The 18,504-nt window shown below is 30.7% G+C and overlaps 1 protein-coding gene across 1 annotated transcript; it reads left to right on the forward strand.

The window, feature by feature from the left end:
- Positions 1-586: 586 nt before the first annotated feature.
- LOTGIDRAFT_155730 (hypothetical protein) lies at positions 587-16,429 on the forward strand (the record flags this gene model as incomplete). Its single annotated transcript, XM_009068260.1, has 18 exons — positions 587-1,205; positions 5,159-5,293; positions 5,737-5,912; positions 6,111-6,286; positions 7,437-7,583; positions 8,018-8,469; positions 8,789-8,849; positions 9,027-9,122; positions 9,376-9,534; positions 9,862-9,956; positions 10,283-10,316; positions 10,981-11,178; positions 11,578-11,740; positions 12,113-12,243; positions 12,547-12,678; positions 12,866-13,060; positions 13,332-13,554; positions 14,741-16,429. 18 exons carry the CDS (start codon positions 587-589, stop codon positions 16,427-16,429), a joined length of 4,881 nt encoding a protein of 1,626 aa, XP_009066508.1.
- Positions 16,430-18,504: the final 2,075 nt, after the last annotated feature.

Genomic DNA, 18,504 nt, shown 5'->3' on the forward strand with positions numbered 1-18,504 from the left:
GATATATCAATATATTACGGAGATATGTCAATATATTACAGAGATATATTGATTATGTCAATATATTACGGTGATATATCAATATATTACGGTGATATGTCAATATATTACGGAGATATATCAATCTATTACGGAGATATATCAATATAGTATGGAGATATATCAATATATTACAGAGATATATCAATATATTATGGAGATATATCAATATATTACAGAGATATATCAATATATTACGGAGATATATCAATATATTACAGAGATATATCAATATAGTGTGGAAATATATCAATATATTACAGAGAAATATCAATATATTACAGCTATATATCAATATATTACAGAGATATATCAATATATTACAGAGATATGTCAATACAGAGATATATCAATATATTACAGAGATATATCAATATATTACTGAGATATAAGTGCTGAAGTATTTTCAGATATATATTTATATATTTTAAACAAAATATTTATGTTAAAGGATTGAGATATGACAAATTATAAAATTATGTTCAGATATTCAGCTATTCAGATATTTTATTTTTCAGGAGAGTTTAAGATGTTATAAGGATGTGAAATGTCAGTTCGAAGTGCTACCAGTGAACTAAGTAACACCAGTTCACAGTCTTATTTCACCACTAGTTCAGAACACTCACATCATTTGCCATATCAGAAGAAACACAATGGTGAAGCTTGGTGGAGTGTTGGTGATATCATTAAACCTGGATTAACTCATCAAAATGCTGCACTCACCATGGCGACTAATGGTGATTCAGAAACTTGGGATTTATCAGATTCATTAGCTGATCTGTATACAAATCAAAATCAGGTCATTTCTTCCAAGTTTCGTGCCCACGGTAAATTTGAAGATCGGAATATTGATATAACTAAATGGTTGGATACAGATCCCAGTTATGGATGTATCCGAGTGTATCATTCGGAACAAGAGTCGTCCTCTCGATTGTTTCCGTGTACTTTAACTACGCCTGCTCAAAAAATATGTCTCCATTTTGGAATACCTAGTAATTCCCTACACATACAACAGAATGGGGATATAATAAGACGGTTGGAACCATTTGATTGTCCTCTGGCTATACAGAATGACTATCTGACTGGTATAGGATACACAGATCACAGATGTAGACAGGAAATAGGTGCTGATGATCTCACTTCATATCTCATCAAATTTTATGCAGGTAACATTTTAATAAATTCATTTTTACGACAAATTTTGACCAACCATCATTAGATCATCAGAAATAATAAGATTATGGTTTAAAATCTGTTGTTTAAAAAAGGTTGTTCTCATGACAATAAACAAGTGGAATGTACAATCTGTATTATTTATTTATTTTTAAACCTGCAAATTGAAAGTGAAAGGTACCATATAGAATTTTGTCAAACTTCTAATGAAAACAAGATTTTTTTATTAACTTAACTTTCAGTTCTTTGGGTTTCGCTAGTGAAGCAAATCGTGCTCACTCTTTTAAAACACATGATGCCTCTCTGTAACTGAGTATGTCAAATCGGCACCTCTTTTAGGGCCATATAGATAATATTGTTCCTATGACATATTTATAAACAATAAATTATAATTATACACTTGATATTTTGCTCTATTAATATTTTATGTTTAAATATAATGTAAGTTAATGTTAATAAAAATTCACATATAAAATGAGTAATATATTTTGACTGAGTAATTTTTGTTAATAGAGATATCATTGACATTTTAAAACCTACATACATCACATATTCTTAATATTAATCATAATCTTCGCTTCATTGATTTAGACTTGTTACTTCCATCTTGACCACATGTATTTAGGTCATGTCCATTGACCTGATACGAATTAGGATTGTGTTTGACCATCCAATAATATGACATGTATAGAAGGATCAGTCAATAAGTTGGTTTCGAACATGTTCTATCATTGTTCATATGAGAATTTGTATGAATTGAACAAATTATTAAAAAATCCTAGAAATACTTCCCACATCTTCTAAAGTTAAACTTTTAATCAATTCATAGTGATCCATCATGATTTCATTACAAGCTTAAATTCAGACCTTCCTAGTCAGTATTCATATTTTATTCATATTTTGCATATTTAGCTTTAAGATGCATCATAATTGCTGAACACCAAATTTTCTATCTGTAGAAAATCCTATTGTAATGTGTAAATTAATATTAGTATATTGAACTATAAGGTGATAATTCAGTTCATGAACTATAAAACACATCAACAATTTTTCTACAGAACTGTTAAGTATGAAAGGCTTTTGAAGTTTATGATTTCCTTTATGAAATTTAGTCTTTGGTGGTTTTACTCTGAAAAAAATATTTTTGCATGAAAATTATCATCTTTCAAATGAAAAAAAGGTCATGGGATATTTTTTTTTCGTGTTATCCAACATTCAATATTATCTTCTATAAATCTAGATGTCGAATCTTCAATGGATTTTGGTTTAATTGAAACAAGTTCCGGCTTCAAATATAGGTGAATTAATGTGTCGAAAAATATGCCTCAATATGTATATTGTATCCATATTTGTAAATCAATACTTGGCAATCCAAGACATTTAATAATCAGCACAAACTTGGGTCCTAATTGCATTTAAAATATTGAAATTATTTTATTTTCAAGTGAGTATAGATATATATAATGGGAATACCTATGAAATATCTATAGATTATAATATATAATGATTATAGTAATGATATACAAGTTCATGGCTATGTATAATAATCATGCTAAAGACACCATATACCGAGATTACCCCTAAATACTGCCTATTGACTTTCTAATGACTTCTGGTCAATATGTACCTACCACCAATTTATCCTTAATCTATCTCACTTATTTACACCTGAAAATATTCAGTTCTGCTTGGTAATTCTCCTTTCTTCAGATCAATTAATATCTATAAGTCTAATGTATGAGAGTTGTTCGATAGATAATGGGTTTTGCTTCAGCAAATAAAGAATTTATTTATTTATTGATTTTTCTCTATTTTATTTCTCATAAACATCCTGAATAATATTTTTGGAATGTGGATTGTTTACGTAAATGAAAATTATGTTTTGAGAGCAAGTATGTTCATTTGCAATTTGAGTGAAAGGAAACTACTGATAAGCTAAAAAATCTTTTTTCTGTCTCCATGTGAATACTACATATGAATCCCCATGACAACTTTTCATCATGTATACAAGTTCATATAGCTTTAACAATCTAGTTGCTGAATTTATATTATGAGGATCCTCTCTTGAAAAGTATTCTTAGTTGTTAGTTTCAAATAGATGATGTGGTCCTACTAACCTTCCATTGGGACACACTCAGAAAAGCATTACCTGGAGCTGTTGAAATTTCTTATGATTTTAATAAAACCTATAATAAGATACATCACTGTCTGGAGGAACATGTAGATTATCAGGATAGCTTATAGATTGCAAGCAGTATCAGCTAACCTTTATAATAATAATAATAGTTCACTTATATGGTGCAAATTACTTTTCAGTTCTTATTGTGCCCTCAATCAATAAATTTCCGCGAATGAAGTAATACTCAAGAATCATTAAACAAGAAAGTTTTTAGGTTTTTCTTGAAGATGTCAGTAGATTTTGATGGTAAATTGTTCCATAAAACAGGTCCAGAGTACGTGAAAGCCTGTTTGGTGATTTTGAGGTTAACTGATGGCACGCTTAATAAACACTGACTTGAAGATCTTAACGTTCAGTTGTTGAATATATGTTAGAGAATTTTTGTTTATGGCTTTGTAAGTTTGTAAAAGTATTATGAATTCAATTCGTTCTTTGACTGTTAACCAATGGAGAGAATTCAAGATTGAGGAAATATGTTCAAATTTCCTGATGTTTGTTAAAAATCGATATGTTGTAATTTTTCTATTTGGTATTCTGGAGGTCGGTGAAAGAGGGCATTGTGATAGTCCAATTTGGTTGTGATGAAGGCATGGATTATATTTTTTTTGACGGTTGAAGTAAGATATCTTCCAATCTTTGATATTTGTTTTAAAAGGTAGAAAGCAGTAGGAGAACAGGTGGAGATTATAAGGTATAAATAACTAACTTTCAAATCATCTATTTTGTTGGTTTGAAGGTATTTCGCTATGCTTCAACAAATATATAATTTATTGATGTGAATCAAAATCTAAATTTAATTCATACATGTAAAAATGTTTGTTAAAAACATTGAATAATGCAGTATAAAATGATGAATGAATCAGTGAAAGTGTGGAATGTTGACTCAAGGTTTTATGAACAAACAAAGATACAAATGAATATATAGGATATTACTTTCTTTGGTGCACAAATTTTACAGGGCGTTGACATGTTTATTTACCACAAAATTAATTTCTTTGGTTGAAAGATACAATGTAGCCTAATCTTATTTTTGAAATGTTGGAAAAGACCTTGAATGAATTTGATCCTTGATTCTTTTCTCACTCCTCTAACTTTTCAACATACAGATACCCCTTTTACACTCTCACACATAGTTAGGGAAGTGAACACTTAGATTTTTATTAACATCCAGAACGAGCGCAAACAAACAAAGGTAACAGCGTGTCACTGCAGTGAAATTGCCAATAGCCTCCGTCTCCAGTCCTAGTAACTCAAAATCAATCATATTTACATCATAAAAATCAGAATTGATGTATAATGATACTTTCAGATGAAGTTTAACCATCACACATTTCTTAGATAGGGCAGTTTTAAGCAAATATTCACGCTCTTGAACGTGTGTTCAGTGACGTCACCTAGGCTATTCATTCATATGATATCGCCATCTTATCAATGACGTAATTTGTGTTATGAACCTTGCATGTCTTAAAAACAAGGCGTGAATAAAGTTTATAGTACCCCAAGATAATAAGGTGTTTTGAAATTTTACTTTTCTACAATTGAATAGAATATTATTCATCCAAATATGACAATGTATGTATCTCGAGAAACAATGAAACCATTAATTTTGCATCCTGTATATTGTGACTGAATGATAAGATTTTTAAGAAAACTTTTGATAAACCCTAAAAAAAGGAAAGAAGGACATCACATAAATTTTTTTTTGAAATATTTGAGATAAATCATTTAATGAAATTATCTTGAGTATTACAATTTTTTTTTTTTCAGGCAAACCTTTATCTGATGGAACATATTCCAGAAGTCAATTATCATCCTATGTATATGTTCGTAAAGGCAAGTTATTACATCAATGGGTAAGAAGAAGGTGTGTTATATCAGGAACACGTTTGCTGATCCATAGAGGTAAATATTTTACTAATATTCCTAATTCCTAATACCGAATTGATTCATTGAAATAAAATACAGTTTTTCTTCATATTTTCTGCTCCTATGTGGATAATGAAGATGGGTAATTGTAGGCTATGCAATACTGCTCATTTTGGATTTTCAGTCTTTATATGCTTAGCCCACATTGTTCATGCCAACCAATTTGATCTACATCACTACATCAGGTTAGCATGTAAACGTCTAGCTCACTGAGTCATCATGACTCCCATATTATTTGTTTTAAAACATAAATTATGTGGACACCATATTTCTGTTTCATATAAGACTAAAAGCCTTTTTATTAGGTAGAGACATTTTAAGCTTACACCAGATGAATTTGAAAAAGCAGTGGCCATATCACCTTGAAGTGAATTTACAGCACCTAATAGTCTATAACTTCCCTACAACATTTGTTTCAGATAAAACATCTAAGCCTACAGTAGTACAGTTAGCTAAGGGTTCATTAGAAGAAATACAGATTAAAGGACAATCTAATTGTTTAAGAATTACATCTCATGAACAGGGTGGTCGTTCTATTTATTTATCCTTTGTTGATGATTCTGATTATATGAAATGGTTGAAAAAACTGAAAAAGGTGAGAAATGATAAGAAATTGAACAAATAAATTGATTATCAGAAGTTTTCAGCATGGATACACCAGTTCATATATCAATCTAATTTCCATAAGCATGAATTTTGAAAAAAAAAATTCGATTCTGAAGAATTTGTTTCAGAAGTTTCACCTGAAATCATAACATATTATCTCTTTTTTTAATTTAATATTTTATTACAGGCAACATCCAAATTGCCAACCAAAGCAGATTTATCCAACTGTCATTTAGAGTTTTTACCAGAAACAGTTTTTATTAATGAAGATTTGAAAGTGTTAATATTACGTCATAATGCCCTGCGTGACAGACCTATAGAGGAGGATATATATACTATTGGATGGTTAGATGATCTGCCAAGGTATTTCTTACTCCTTAAGACCCATTACTCCTTCAGACCGACTACTCCATTTAAAACAGAACTGTAACCCCTTTTTTCATTCAAAATAGAAGTGTAACCTCCTAAATTCATTTAAAATAGAACTGTAACCTCCTTCTTCATTTAAATAGATCTGTAACCTACTCCATTTAGAATAGAACTGTAACCCCCATCTTCATTCAAAATAGAACTGTAACCTCCTAAATTCATTTAAAATAGAAATGTAACCCCCTTCTTCATTTAAAATAAAACTGTAACCTCCTACTCCATTTAAAATAGAACTGTAACCCCCATCTTCATTTGAAATGGAACTGTTACCCCTTACTCCATTCAAAATAAAACTGTAACCTCCTTCTTCATTTTAAATGTAACTGTAACCCCCTTCTTCATTCAAAATAGAACTGTAACCCCCTTCTTCATTGCAAATAGAACTGTAATCCCCTTCTTCATTTCAAATAGAACTGTAACCTCCTTCTTCATTTAGAATAGAACTGTAACCTCCTTCTTCATTTTAAATAGATCTGTAACCTCCTTCTTCATTTCAAATAGAACTGTAACCTCCTAAATTCATTTAAAATAGAACTGTAACCTCCCACTCCATTTAGAATAGAACTGCGACCTCCTACTCCATTCAAAATAGAACTGTAACACCTTCTGCATTTAAGATAGAACTGTAACCCCCTTCTTCATTTAAAATAGAACTGTAATCCCCTTCTTCATTTAAAATAGAACTGTAATCCCCTTCTTCGTTAAAAATAGATTGGTAACCCCTTACTCCATTCAAAATATAACTTTGACCTCCTATTCCATTCATATTAGAACTGTGAACACAAATTGCCAAATTGTAATATTTTCTGCTCTCACAGTTTTTTATTTACAACAAGTAGAAAGTGTGTTCCTATATCTGGTGATGAGTAACTGGTGTATTATGTTCTTTAAGAAATTTAAATTATCTACAGTAGGTCTATATCTGTTAAGGATGTGAGTGTTGATTGGGCAGATTGTGGGAAGAACAGAGTCTGATAATAAATATTTTTGCCTTTAAGGTATTTGAAGACACATAACTCATATCCCCCAGGAAATGGCATAAGATTATGTTTCTGCTTGTAAGAATTATAATTTGTTATTTCAGATTTAGCCACCTTCAAAGTTTGAATTTATCAGATAATAATTTGATGGTGTTTCCTCTACCAGTATGTAGAATGAGATCATTGATAGAATTAAACTTAGCCAGTAATAAGTTAGAGGAAATCCCATCAACAATCGGTGATCTTGTCAAGTAAGCTTTATCTATAGCAATATCTCTAGAATCAAAAGTATAACTGTTAACAAAGCAAAATTTCATACCACAAAGGGAAGTATTCCTATTGACACTATTGCTTGTCTTGCATTGTTAATTGAATCAATAAAGAAGTATTCCTACAACCCATTTCTCAAGTTTTCAAGTTTGTGACGTGTGAAATTGTATATAGAACCATATCACATTTATTACTAAAATGAGTCTTTAGGTTTTTAAGAAACAAGAACTATATCATTAAGTTTCATATTAGATTATAGTCATTTGAATCAAATATATAATAGATGTATGAGGAGATATGTATTGCCTAAATTATAGCATAATGTGTATTATTATTCAAATCACTATAAAAATTGTCCATAGCATGAATCAAGATATTGAAATCAAATTCATATCAATTAAATTTTTACTTTCAGTTTAAAGTTACTACATCTACATAATAACAGACTACAATACTTACCAGAAGTTATAATGGAGATGAGAAATTTAAATGTTGTTGTTTTAGCTTTTAATCGTTTTACAACCATACCTAGTGTTCTTCTACAATCTAAACTAGCTGTATATAAACTAGATAGTCTTATCATGGCAGGAAACTTAGTGGAAAGTTTGCCTATAGATTTACTAAGTGAAATGTCCCATGTGAAAAAAATTGATCTCAGAATGAATAAATTAAAAGTTTCTACTGTAGACATGACTAAATTTTATTTATTGCAACATATTACTCATCTAGATATTCGAGATAATTTAATTGAGGAATTAGATATTCGTGCAATACGTGCCCTGGAATACTTAAATTGTGAACGGAATAAACTTACTTCATTACAACTCAATGGAAGTGCTCTGAAAAACCTGTATGCTTCTCATAATAGTAAGTATTTCAAGTAAATGTATACATAATCAATTTTTTGTACAAACTTGATTGATTTAAAGTCCAAGTTCTAAAAATATAATTGAGCTCTAAAATGAAATGATAACTTCACTAGAAAGCAGGGCATTTTCACTGATGTCTATAGATTTTTTTAGGTTTATGAAGCTTGCTTACTCTTTTGCAACTCTTAGATGCATACAGATAATGAAACACACCTTTTTACCTCTCCATAATATTGTTACCATACTTATTTCTAATTTTAATTTGTATTTTCATCATTCCTTATTTAAGTGGTCAATATATTATGTTAATTTTCCAGATATTAAGATTTTTACCATCAGCCCAAAAGCTGAATATGTTACCAGTATAGATGTTTCTTTGTAAGTATAAGTTAAATGTTTCATGTTTGCCACATTGTACATGTATTCACTGTTAATAAACATATTCAAGTGATTATAAACAGTATGTCAATGCTAGTAATTATTATTGTAAGTGTGTGATGCAACTGCGATCTGTTGTTCTTAATGATGAATAAGTTTTATGTTTTACAATTTAAGCAATGAAATATGTGAGCTTCCCTCATGGATTGGTGATTGTTTTTTCTTGGTGAAAATTGATGCCAGTCATAATCATCTGAACAAACTTCCTGAGAAGTAAGTAGTCCTGTAAATCGAGCACTTTTTACAGATTTAAGTTTTTGAAACTAAATATTTCTTTCACTTATATCAAACTTTGGTTTTATTTAATTATGAATATAAATTCAATTTTGATATGGACAGAGAACACTTACTCTTTCTGCAAACCCCTGAATCTGTTATAAGACAACTGTTAAATGACATTGTTTTTTTTTCTCTTGGGATGTTCTTATCCTGTTAAGGTTTTTATTTATTATTGAATATTTTTTAGATTATTAGACGGAGCCCAGAAGTTAAAAGTATTAAAAGTCAATCATAATTTATTAACAGCCCTACCTGGTGAAATCAAAAACTGTATCATAGAAGAATTACATTTACAACATAATTTATTATCAATTTTACCACCAGAAATATTTATTAACTCTCACAAGTAAGTATTATGATATTTTTTATCAATATTACCACCAGAAATATTCATTAACTCTCACAAGTAAGTATTATGATATTTATTATCAATATTACCACCAGAAATATTCATTAACTCTCACAAGTAAGTATTATGATATTTATTATCAATTTTACCACCAGAAATATTTATTAACTCTCACAAGTAAGTATTATGATATTTATTATCAGTATTACTACCAGAAATAATTCATTAACTCTCACAAGTAAGCATTATGATATTTATTATCAATATTACCACCAGAAATATTTATTAACTCTCACAAGTAAGCATTATGATATTTATTATCAGTATTACTACCAGAAATAATTCATTAACTCTCACAAGTACGCATTATGATATTTATTATCAATATGACCACCAGAAATATTCATTAACTCTCACAAGTAAGTTTTATGATATTTATTATCAATATTACTACCAGAAATATTCATTAACTCTCACAAGTAAGTTTTATGATATTTATTACAAGTATTACTACCAGAAATATTTATTAACTCTCACAAGTAAATATTATGATATTTATAATCAATATTACCACCAGAAATATTTATTAACTCTCACAAGTAATTTTTATGATATTTATTATCAATAGTACCACCAGGAATATTTATTAACTCTCATAAGTAAGTATTATGATATTTATTATCAATAGTACTACCATAAATATTTTTCAACTCTTACAAATAAGCATTATGATATTTATTATCAGTTTTACTACCAGAAATATTTATTAACTCTCACAAGTAAGTTTTATGATATTTATTATCAATATTACCACCAGAAATATTTATCAACTCTCACAAGTAAGTATTATGATATTTATTATCAATCGTACCACCAGAAATATTCATTAACTCTCACAAGTAAGTATTATGATATTTATCATCAATATTACCACCAGAAATATTCATTAACTCTCACAAGTAAGTATTATGATATTTATTATCAATATTACTACCAGAAATATTCATTAACTCTCACAAGTAAGTATTGTGATATTTATTATCAATATTACCACCAGAAATATTCATTAACTCTCACAAGTAAGTATTATGATATTTATTATCAATATTACCACCAAAACTTAAGCATTAAATTAAGTTTTGACAGCTTATTATAATATTGCTTCATGTGACTGAATATGAAGGATTTCATACTAAGTTGATATCTTCCTTGAGTCGTTATATTTAGTAGGGACGGTCGCTACACATTCTCCATCCATTCAACCAAGGTATCTAAGTAAAATAGTAGTTAGTAATAGTGTTCACCGGTGATTTTGAGCCTTCAAATCCATGTGTGTCCAGAACTATCCATGTAAGGAAGTTAAAATGTGACTTGTCTCTTTTTGATAACTACATCACAAGCTTCAAGCTGCAACAATATTCAATATTCAATTTTTTCCAACAGATTACGATATTTGAATGTGACCAAGAATAATTTGGTGGATTTACCAGCACCTAATAGAAATGAATCATTGAATAAATTACAAGAACTCTATCTCACTGCTAATCAAGTAGGAAATCAAGCTGCACATAAAGTCTGTTTCTTCAGAAGATTAAGGATACTACATCTGGCCAACAATAAACTGACACAAATTAAAAATGAGTAAGTATATACAAGGATAGTTTTACACAGTCATACCAGATTCAAAATGTAACACTATTTTAGTCTTTAGTGCACAATACATGAAACTTTTTGCATGTTTTGGTTCATGATAGTGACTGACAATCTGTCCTTATGCAAATAAGTGTTAAGCAGGAAAATGTTCTGTAAATGTTCAGGACATGATATATGATTGATATCTGTGCTGTTGCAGGATCCACAAACATCAGACCAGAAATTGAACTGGTGCAGATAGTAGTAATAATTGTCATGAAAGACCAGAAAAATTCTTTTTAATCTCTTTGCTGATAATTATATGATTTAAATACCGTGAATCTTCACTCATAAGCAGACAGATTTTATTGGATGCCATTCTTTAGTGACACACATTTATCTTTTCAGTGATATACAGAAGCTCGAACAACTTCAAGAATTAAATATTTCATCAAATAATCTTCATGAATTACCAGAATTTCTTGGTCGTCATCCTAAATTACAAGTTTTAAGAGTCAATTCAAATTTACTTCAAGAAATACCAAACTTTAAAAACTCTTCAATGTTGAAGGTAAGTAAGATCTACTACAATAGATTTGAGTCCAATTTGAGTTGAAATAGTAGACTAGGTGGTATATGAGAGCACGGAGCCATTATATAACATTGAGTTTGACCAATGAAAAACCTATTATAAGTAAGAGAAGAATATTTTACAGAATCGCCATTTTCATACACTGAATCAAGATTACCATGTCTTATCACTATTCATAAATAAAGAGTATAAACAACCCCATGGAGTACACTATCTCTTTATGGCAGTGGATAGTCGTTTGTTAGGCACCATTGGTTCAAATCTTCTTCAGGGTAAGAAAAATGCTTATATTATTGCCAGTCCTTCTGGAAGTTAGTCTGGTTCACCCCCACCCAAAATTGTTCCCTACAGGTTTTAGAAGTTGGATCTAACAGACTAGTTAATGTTAACATGAAGAATTTGATGAATTCACAAGTTAATTTATTAGATATTTCTGGTAATCCTGATATTACTGTTAAATCACAGGAAATTAATCATGCTAAGTAAGATTTTTTATTCTTATTTCACACAGATGAATAATAATCTGTTCATAACTTGCAGTGGATTATTTAAATCTTTTCAACTCTTCTATTCTTGAAGGTAATGCACATTTAGTATAATCACAGGCCCTTGAAGATCTGTTAATACTGATATAAGACTTTCTTTCATACGATTTCTCAATTGTTAAGACCAAATATGAATTCAGTACTGTTCTTCTTTAAGTGGAGATTGTTTAGTTCTGATTGATATAATGGATTATTCTGTTTTCACTGGATTAGCTAGAATTTGTTGTAATGATATTTCAGAGCTAAGAAGATATGTATGGTAGATATGAGAGGACAGAATAGATCATTATTAGATATCTCAACAATAGAAACACCAAAAGACAAAAAATTATGGCAAAGTGGATTTTCTCAAACTTCTGGAATTAGGAATAAGTAAGTAGCCTTCCACATCAATCGAAATAACATGATAATGCAACTCTTACAAAGCATTCAAACAAATAAGGGTTTCAGTGCCTTTGTCAAGTAATAACTATTAGTTGTAGTCTGTAGTGTATTTTAGATTTGCCCTCCCCTGACACACAAAAGGAATTAATTTCAAGACAACTGTTAAATTTTTCAGATTATCGGTAGCAGTCATAAATAAACCTCAGTTCATGGGTGAAACTGATTCATTGTTTTGTGTATTTGATGGTGGAAGAAATGAGGAAGTTGCTAAAAATTTATCAGAGATAATTCCTGAAATTATTCAGAAGGAAATAAATGTGAAAGGAAAACATGGAAATTATTTAAAATATTCCATGCTGTCTGGCCATAGGTAATAACTTTTGATCTAATAAGCTCTCAATTTTTTATGATTTTAGCTCTTTATACTGCTTCTTCTAAGATCTTCTTTACGTAATGCCTGGTATTTCTTATGGCTCTTTTTTACCAAAACTGTTTGCGTATTTGTTGACATTGGAGCCTTTTTTTCTTCAACCATCTAATTTCATGTTTTCTGTATACCATGTCAATTTTGAAGACTTTTGAACTTGCATATTGAAATATATCTGTGTGCGACCATCTATTAAGACATTTTATAATTTCAGGGGATTAAGGACACTAGGACAGAGATTAGGTGCAGCAGGAGGTGTTATACATATAGAATATTACACCAACTCTCCACCAATACTATATCTAGCTAATGTTGGTGATACAGAGATAGTACTGTGTAGAAAGAATAAAGCTGTTTGTTTATCTCAACTATTTACTGTATCAACTAATCCTAGTGAATGTCAGAGAATCTGTCAATCTGATGGTATTATTACCGAGGTAGAGTTTTATATTTAACTCTGATACCCATTTCACAAATACAGATCATATTCTGAAAGCACTGATTCAAACTAATTTTACGCCCACACGAGTATGTGAATTTTCAATGGATTTTGATGAAACTTGGTGTGAGCATTGGAATTTATAAGACGGCAGTGAATTTTGAATTTGACGATTTTTCTATGAACGTTTTTTGAGTAATTGCCCTTGACTTAGTAAAAATAAATTTTTCATTGACTTTGACTTGTTAACACGATGAGGGCTTCAGCTTTTATCGGATCTTGATGAAACTTGGTATGCAGGTATATATTAATGAGATCTCAGTAAAGTTCAAATTTGTCTATGTTAGTTAGTAAGTGTGAATTTGATGATACATTATTATATATCTTGGAAAATTTCAGACACCAGAGGAGTGTGATAATTCAATGCTTCTGGGTAATGCTATTGATTTAAAAAGATTTGTGGAAAAACTCAGCATAACTGACCATAAATTGATATTCAGGGTTTTTCAACTACAAAGATCTTCAATATGAGAAATTTGGCATTATTATGAAGATCTTTAATATACTATTGGTCAATAAAGATTTAGTTATCATCTCGGACAGCTGCCAGTGGGCGTATGTTACCTTGCAGCTGCCAGTGGGCGTATGTTACCTTGCCTGGCAAGCTATCTGCAAAATTAGTAATTGGCCATTTGCAAGGCACATACCTTAACCTTCAGTAAAGTAGCTCTGAGTTGGTACAGAATGAAATTGCTTATACAAAAGGCTTTGTAACTAGGCATGTGATTTATTTTTTTTTAGATAGTTAGAACCGAATAAAGAAAATTGATCTCTCTTTCTTTCACATTATTGTACCTGGTCTTCAAAATATTCTAAAGTAAAATATGTTATTGGTCACCGGTCACAATTTTTGATTCTATAAAACTGGTACATCTGTCCCTATATATTCTTGGCACTTAGTGGACAATAAGAAAGCTATTCAGTTAATTCACATTAAATAAGATCTACATGTCTGATTGCATGTGTCATTTGGTATTTCACTTCAATATATGAGATTATATAACAACTGAAATTAGATTCCAATGAATTATACTGAGTGAATTCTGATTTATGTCTGACATATTTGCATCAGACCTTACACCAACAATAGAATTATTACATGTTATGAATGTTTATATTTTCAGGATGGTCGTGTTAGTGGTGTGACATTTAATACCAGGTTATTAGGATGCAGTTATTTGTATCCACAAGTTATTCCAAACCCTCATCAAACATCTACCACACTAACTGATGATGATAAATTGATCATCGTAGCCAATCAAGGTCTGTGGCAGTATATGTCTTATGATGAAGCCATCCATGAGATCAAAGACATCCCTGACCCTGTGGTAGCTGCTAAACGACTACAAGATCTAGCTCAAGGCTATGGTTCAAAAGAAAATATTGCGATCTTGGTAGTAAGATTGTTTTTGAGTGAAGCTGAACGACAGAGAATCAAATCTTTATCAGATAAACAACTGGAAGGACAGAAACATTTACTGTCAATGTTACAACAACATGCTGAGATTGAGAGAGAGAAGGAAAGAATTAAAACGGAATCCACATTTGGACCCATTAAGATTGATAAATCTGGTCATGTGAAACAAGTATCTAAATCTAAGGCTAGACCAGTGGTTAGCTCTGACATCACTAGGACTAAACAAATAAAAGATATGGAGTCTTTGTTACAACACCGTCTTCGAGAAGATGTGAAATATAAGGAGATAGAATATGAATTTGGTAAAAATAATGCCGGAGATCCTGATGCAGATTTATACTTTAATGAAGAAGATATTGTGTTAGTGAGTAAAAATAAAGATATCCCAGTTGAAACTTGGGAGTCCAACCTCCAGAAAAGATTGACAGAGGAAGTAAAAGATCGGGAGTTAGAGTATATGTTCAGCACAGTTGATGATGTTGATGCAGAAGTAGCTCATGACCATAAAGGTAAAAATTGGTCACATTCTCAGAAAAGAAATGCCGCAAAATCAGAGAGTGCCTTAATGGAACGGAAGATGACCATCCCTCAACCGGAAGTTAATGTTCCTTATGAAAGAACAGATTCTTTAGATACCATTGCTTCCTTCGAGGAATTCAGCAAACAGCCAGTAATACAGCAGAATATAGATAGAGATGCTATTCTATTTCACCAGATGCAATTAGCCAGAGCTCAGAGTGCTAGCTCTACTAGTATAGACTCTACACAGTCAGATCCCATGCATGCTTCTGAAAGAGAGAGATTCAGCTTACCCAATAGAAATCCTTCTCACAGCATTGAGGTTCTGGTATCAAGCTCTCGTTCAACCAAACCTAGTACCAAAACACTACCAATGGAACAGCATGAAGAAGAATCAGAAGAGAATGAAATCTTTGCAAAATACGATGAAAATATGGATGAGCTTTACGCTCGTGTAAATAAACAGAGTCCTAGTATGATCACTCATCATGAACAAGATCCTAATACTGTAGATGATGATTTGAAGAATGAAATAGACAATTCAGATATAGACGATTTATATGCTAAAGTTAATAAACCTAAACATTATAATCCTTATATAACAGATATTAATTCCAACTCGATAACTAGCATTGAAAATTTAGCTGTAACTGATGACATAGTTAATCCTGAGCAACACCTTTCAAAGAAGAATTTGCAAAGAAGATATTCGGGATCATCAAACGAAGGTAATTCTGCAAACTCGTCACCCACTATACTACTGAGGAAACAGAAAGAACCAGTAGTAGTGAATGCTTCACCGTCTTCTTCACCAGAAACACCAGCCAGAATGCAGAGATCAGAGAGTGAAAAGAGCATAATGATAACCTATTTATAGATGCATAACAATGATCTAATGGCATTTAAATCGACAAAAATGCTTTTGACTTTGTGAATAAGCAAGGCAGTGGCAGATGACCGTCAAAGTTAAACATAAAATAACCCCCGTGAGCTAGTTATTTACTTTTTGTGTATCCCGAACCCACATTTGATCTGCCTTACTTTAACACGTTATTTTTTATACAGCACATCATAGCGTTACAAAATCTTTATATCTTGTTTTGTTGTGTTTGAATATGAACAGAATCCTAAATGCCATCGATAACTATCATACATCGGTTGTTATTCGGGTTATTGTTGTTATTTTGGTAAACTAATACCAATCTTAATCGATATGCTGCGGAAATTGAATTCATATGGTGAAATAGAAGATTTCTCTATATTAAGCGTTCATTTACATTTTGTATAAATTTAATATTTTGATAAATTTCATGTTTACTGCTATAGAAAATATTTTTATTACATAATTATGCACTCGTTTTTTTTTTTACATAAACAAATTATTCCCAGTCTGGGGTGCATCTTAAGGCAAGCGCAGAACCCTCATTTGTTGATGGAACACACTTGCACCAACAGAACACCATTTCACAGAAGATGGGTGTTTAGAATTACCAATTGTGCCCATAGAGCTCATTCGCCTCTGCAACATTTCTCTCAATGCAGACCAAATGCCACCTGTCGGTCTTCGCATGCAAAGAGAAATAATATGCCAAAATAGGTGCATAAAACTTAACTGAGAGCTTAATACAGTTGGTACAGAAGTCGAAGGCTCTAAATACTCGGTAAAATGATAAACAAATAAACATCATAAGCTATCTATACTGTATACTATCTGAAAGGAATACAAGAGTTTTAAAAAGATGTGCAAATATAAAACCGCTTTAATAACGCCAATTTATTTTATTCGAGCTCAAATTCAATATAGATTTTGTACTTGGACTCAAGAGCCAATAGGGTTTTTTTTTCAATTTATTTATTCAAAACAAATATACAAATGTACAGTATATAGTTTTACACAATTGTAATTTAGTATATAGTTTTGATCTGAATAAAGAGAATAGAATGAAAATTTGTTTTGTACAGGAAAAGATGATAAGATAGAAGGGGGGGTAGAAGAGTAGAGAATAAGATTAGAGGATATAGGGTGTAAAGAGTTTGAGCCTAATTTTGTGTTACAGTATTTATTATTGACCATTTCATATTATGCTTTCTGTATTATCGTTAGTTAGAGCAGCTTCGTTTTCTACAAATTTTTGATTATTTAGTTTTTCTAAGAATTGTGGTAGGTTTGGCTGTCGAGATTTATATTTACAGCAGTGTATACATGTATAGTATTTTGCATATAAAAGAATATACCATTGTAACAATCTTGGCCCGTTTAATAAATATACAAAGTGTTGCTGACAATAATGTTATATTTTGAAGTTTATACATAACAAGTTATTATTATTACTCCCAAAATTTAACTGTTTATCACATTTTCATCTCAATACATAATGAATAAATAAGTTGAATAATAAAACAAATTATAAATAAATGAATAACAAAACATTGCATACTAACAATGGCGACATATATACCATGAAATACGAGGAAAGTTGTAGGCACTTTAGTTTGAATACAAGTATGATAACTATAAATTAATATTAATATCATTTGACTCGATGATTTCTGATGCTTCCGGTTGTGCTATAGGACAATCCGGTGCTGATTCATCTTTGGCAATGGGTGTTTGACCTGTAGCTTTTGATTCTTCAGGAACAGTGTTCAATCTTATAGCAGCTCGTGGTCGCATTGTTTGGCGGGAATTACTATCGTCTGGTTCACTACTGCTTAATTGTGTACATGGTTGTTGACTAGAGTTACTCGGATCACATTCAATAATCTGAAAATCATCACTAAATCCAGACGTGGATTTCAACAAATGTCTTAAAATCATATCTTGTTGTTGAACTATTTTTTCAAGTCTTTCACTTAATTTGTCAACTTTATCAGATTGTTGTTTTGTTTCTGTTTGACGTACAGAAATATGATTTAACATTTCATATCGGAAACTAGATATATCTTGTTTTA

The sequence above is a fragment of the Lottia gigantea genome, assembly GCF_000327385.1.
Source record: "Lottia gigantea unplaced genomic scaffold LOTGIsca_9, whole genome shotgun sequence".
In the NCBI taxonomy this organism is placed as follows: domain Eukaryota; kingdom Metazoa; phylum Mollusca; class Gastropoda; family Lottiidae; genus Lottia; species Lottia gigantea.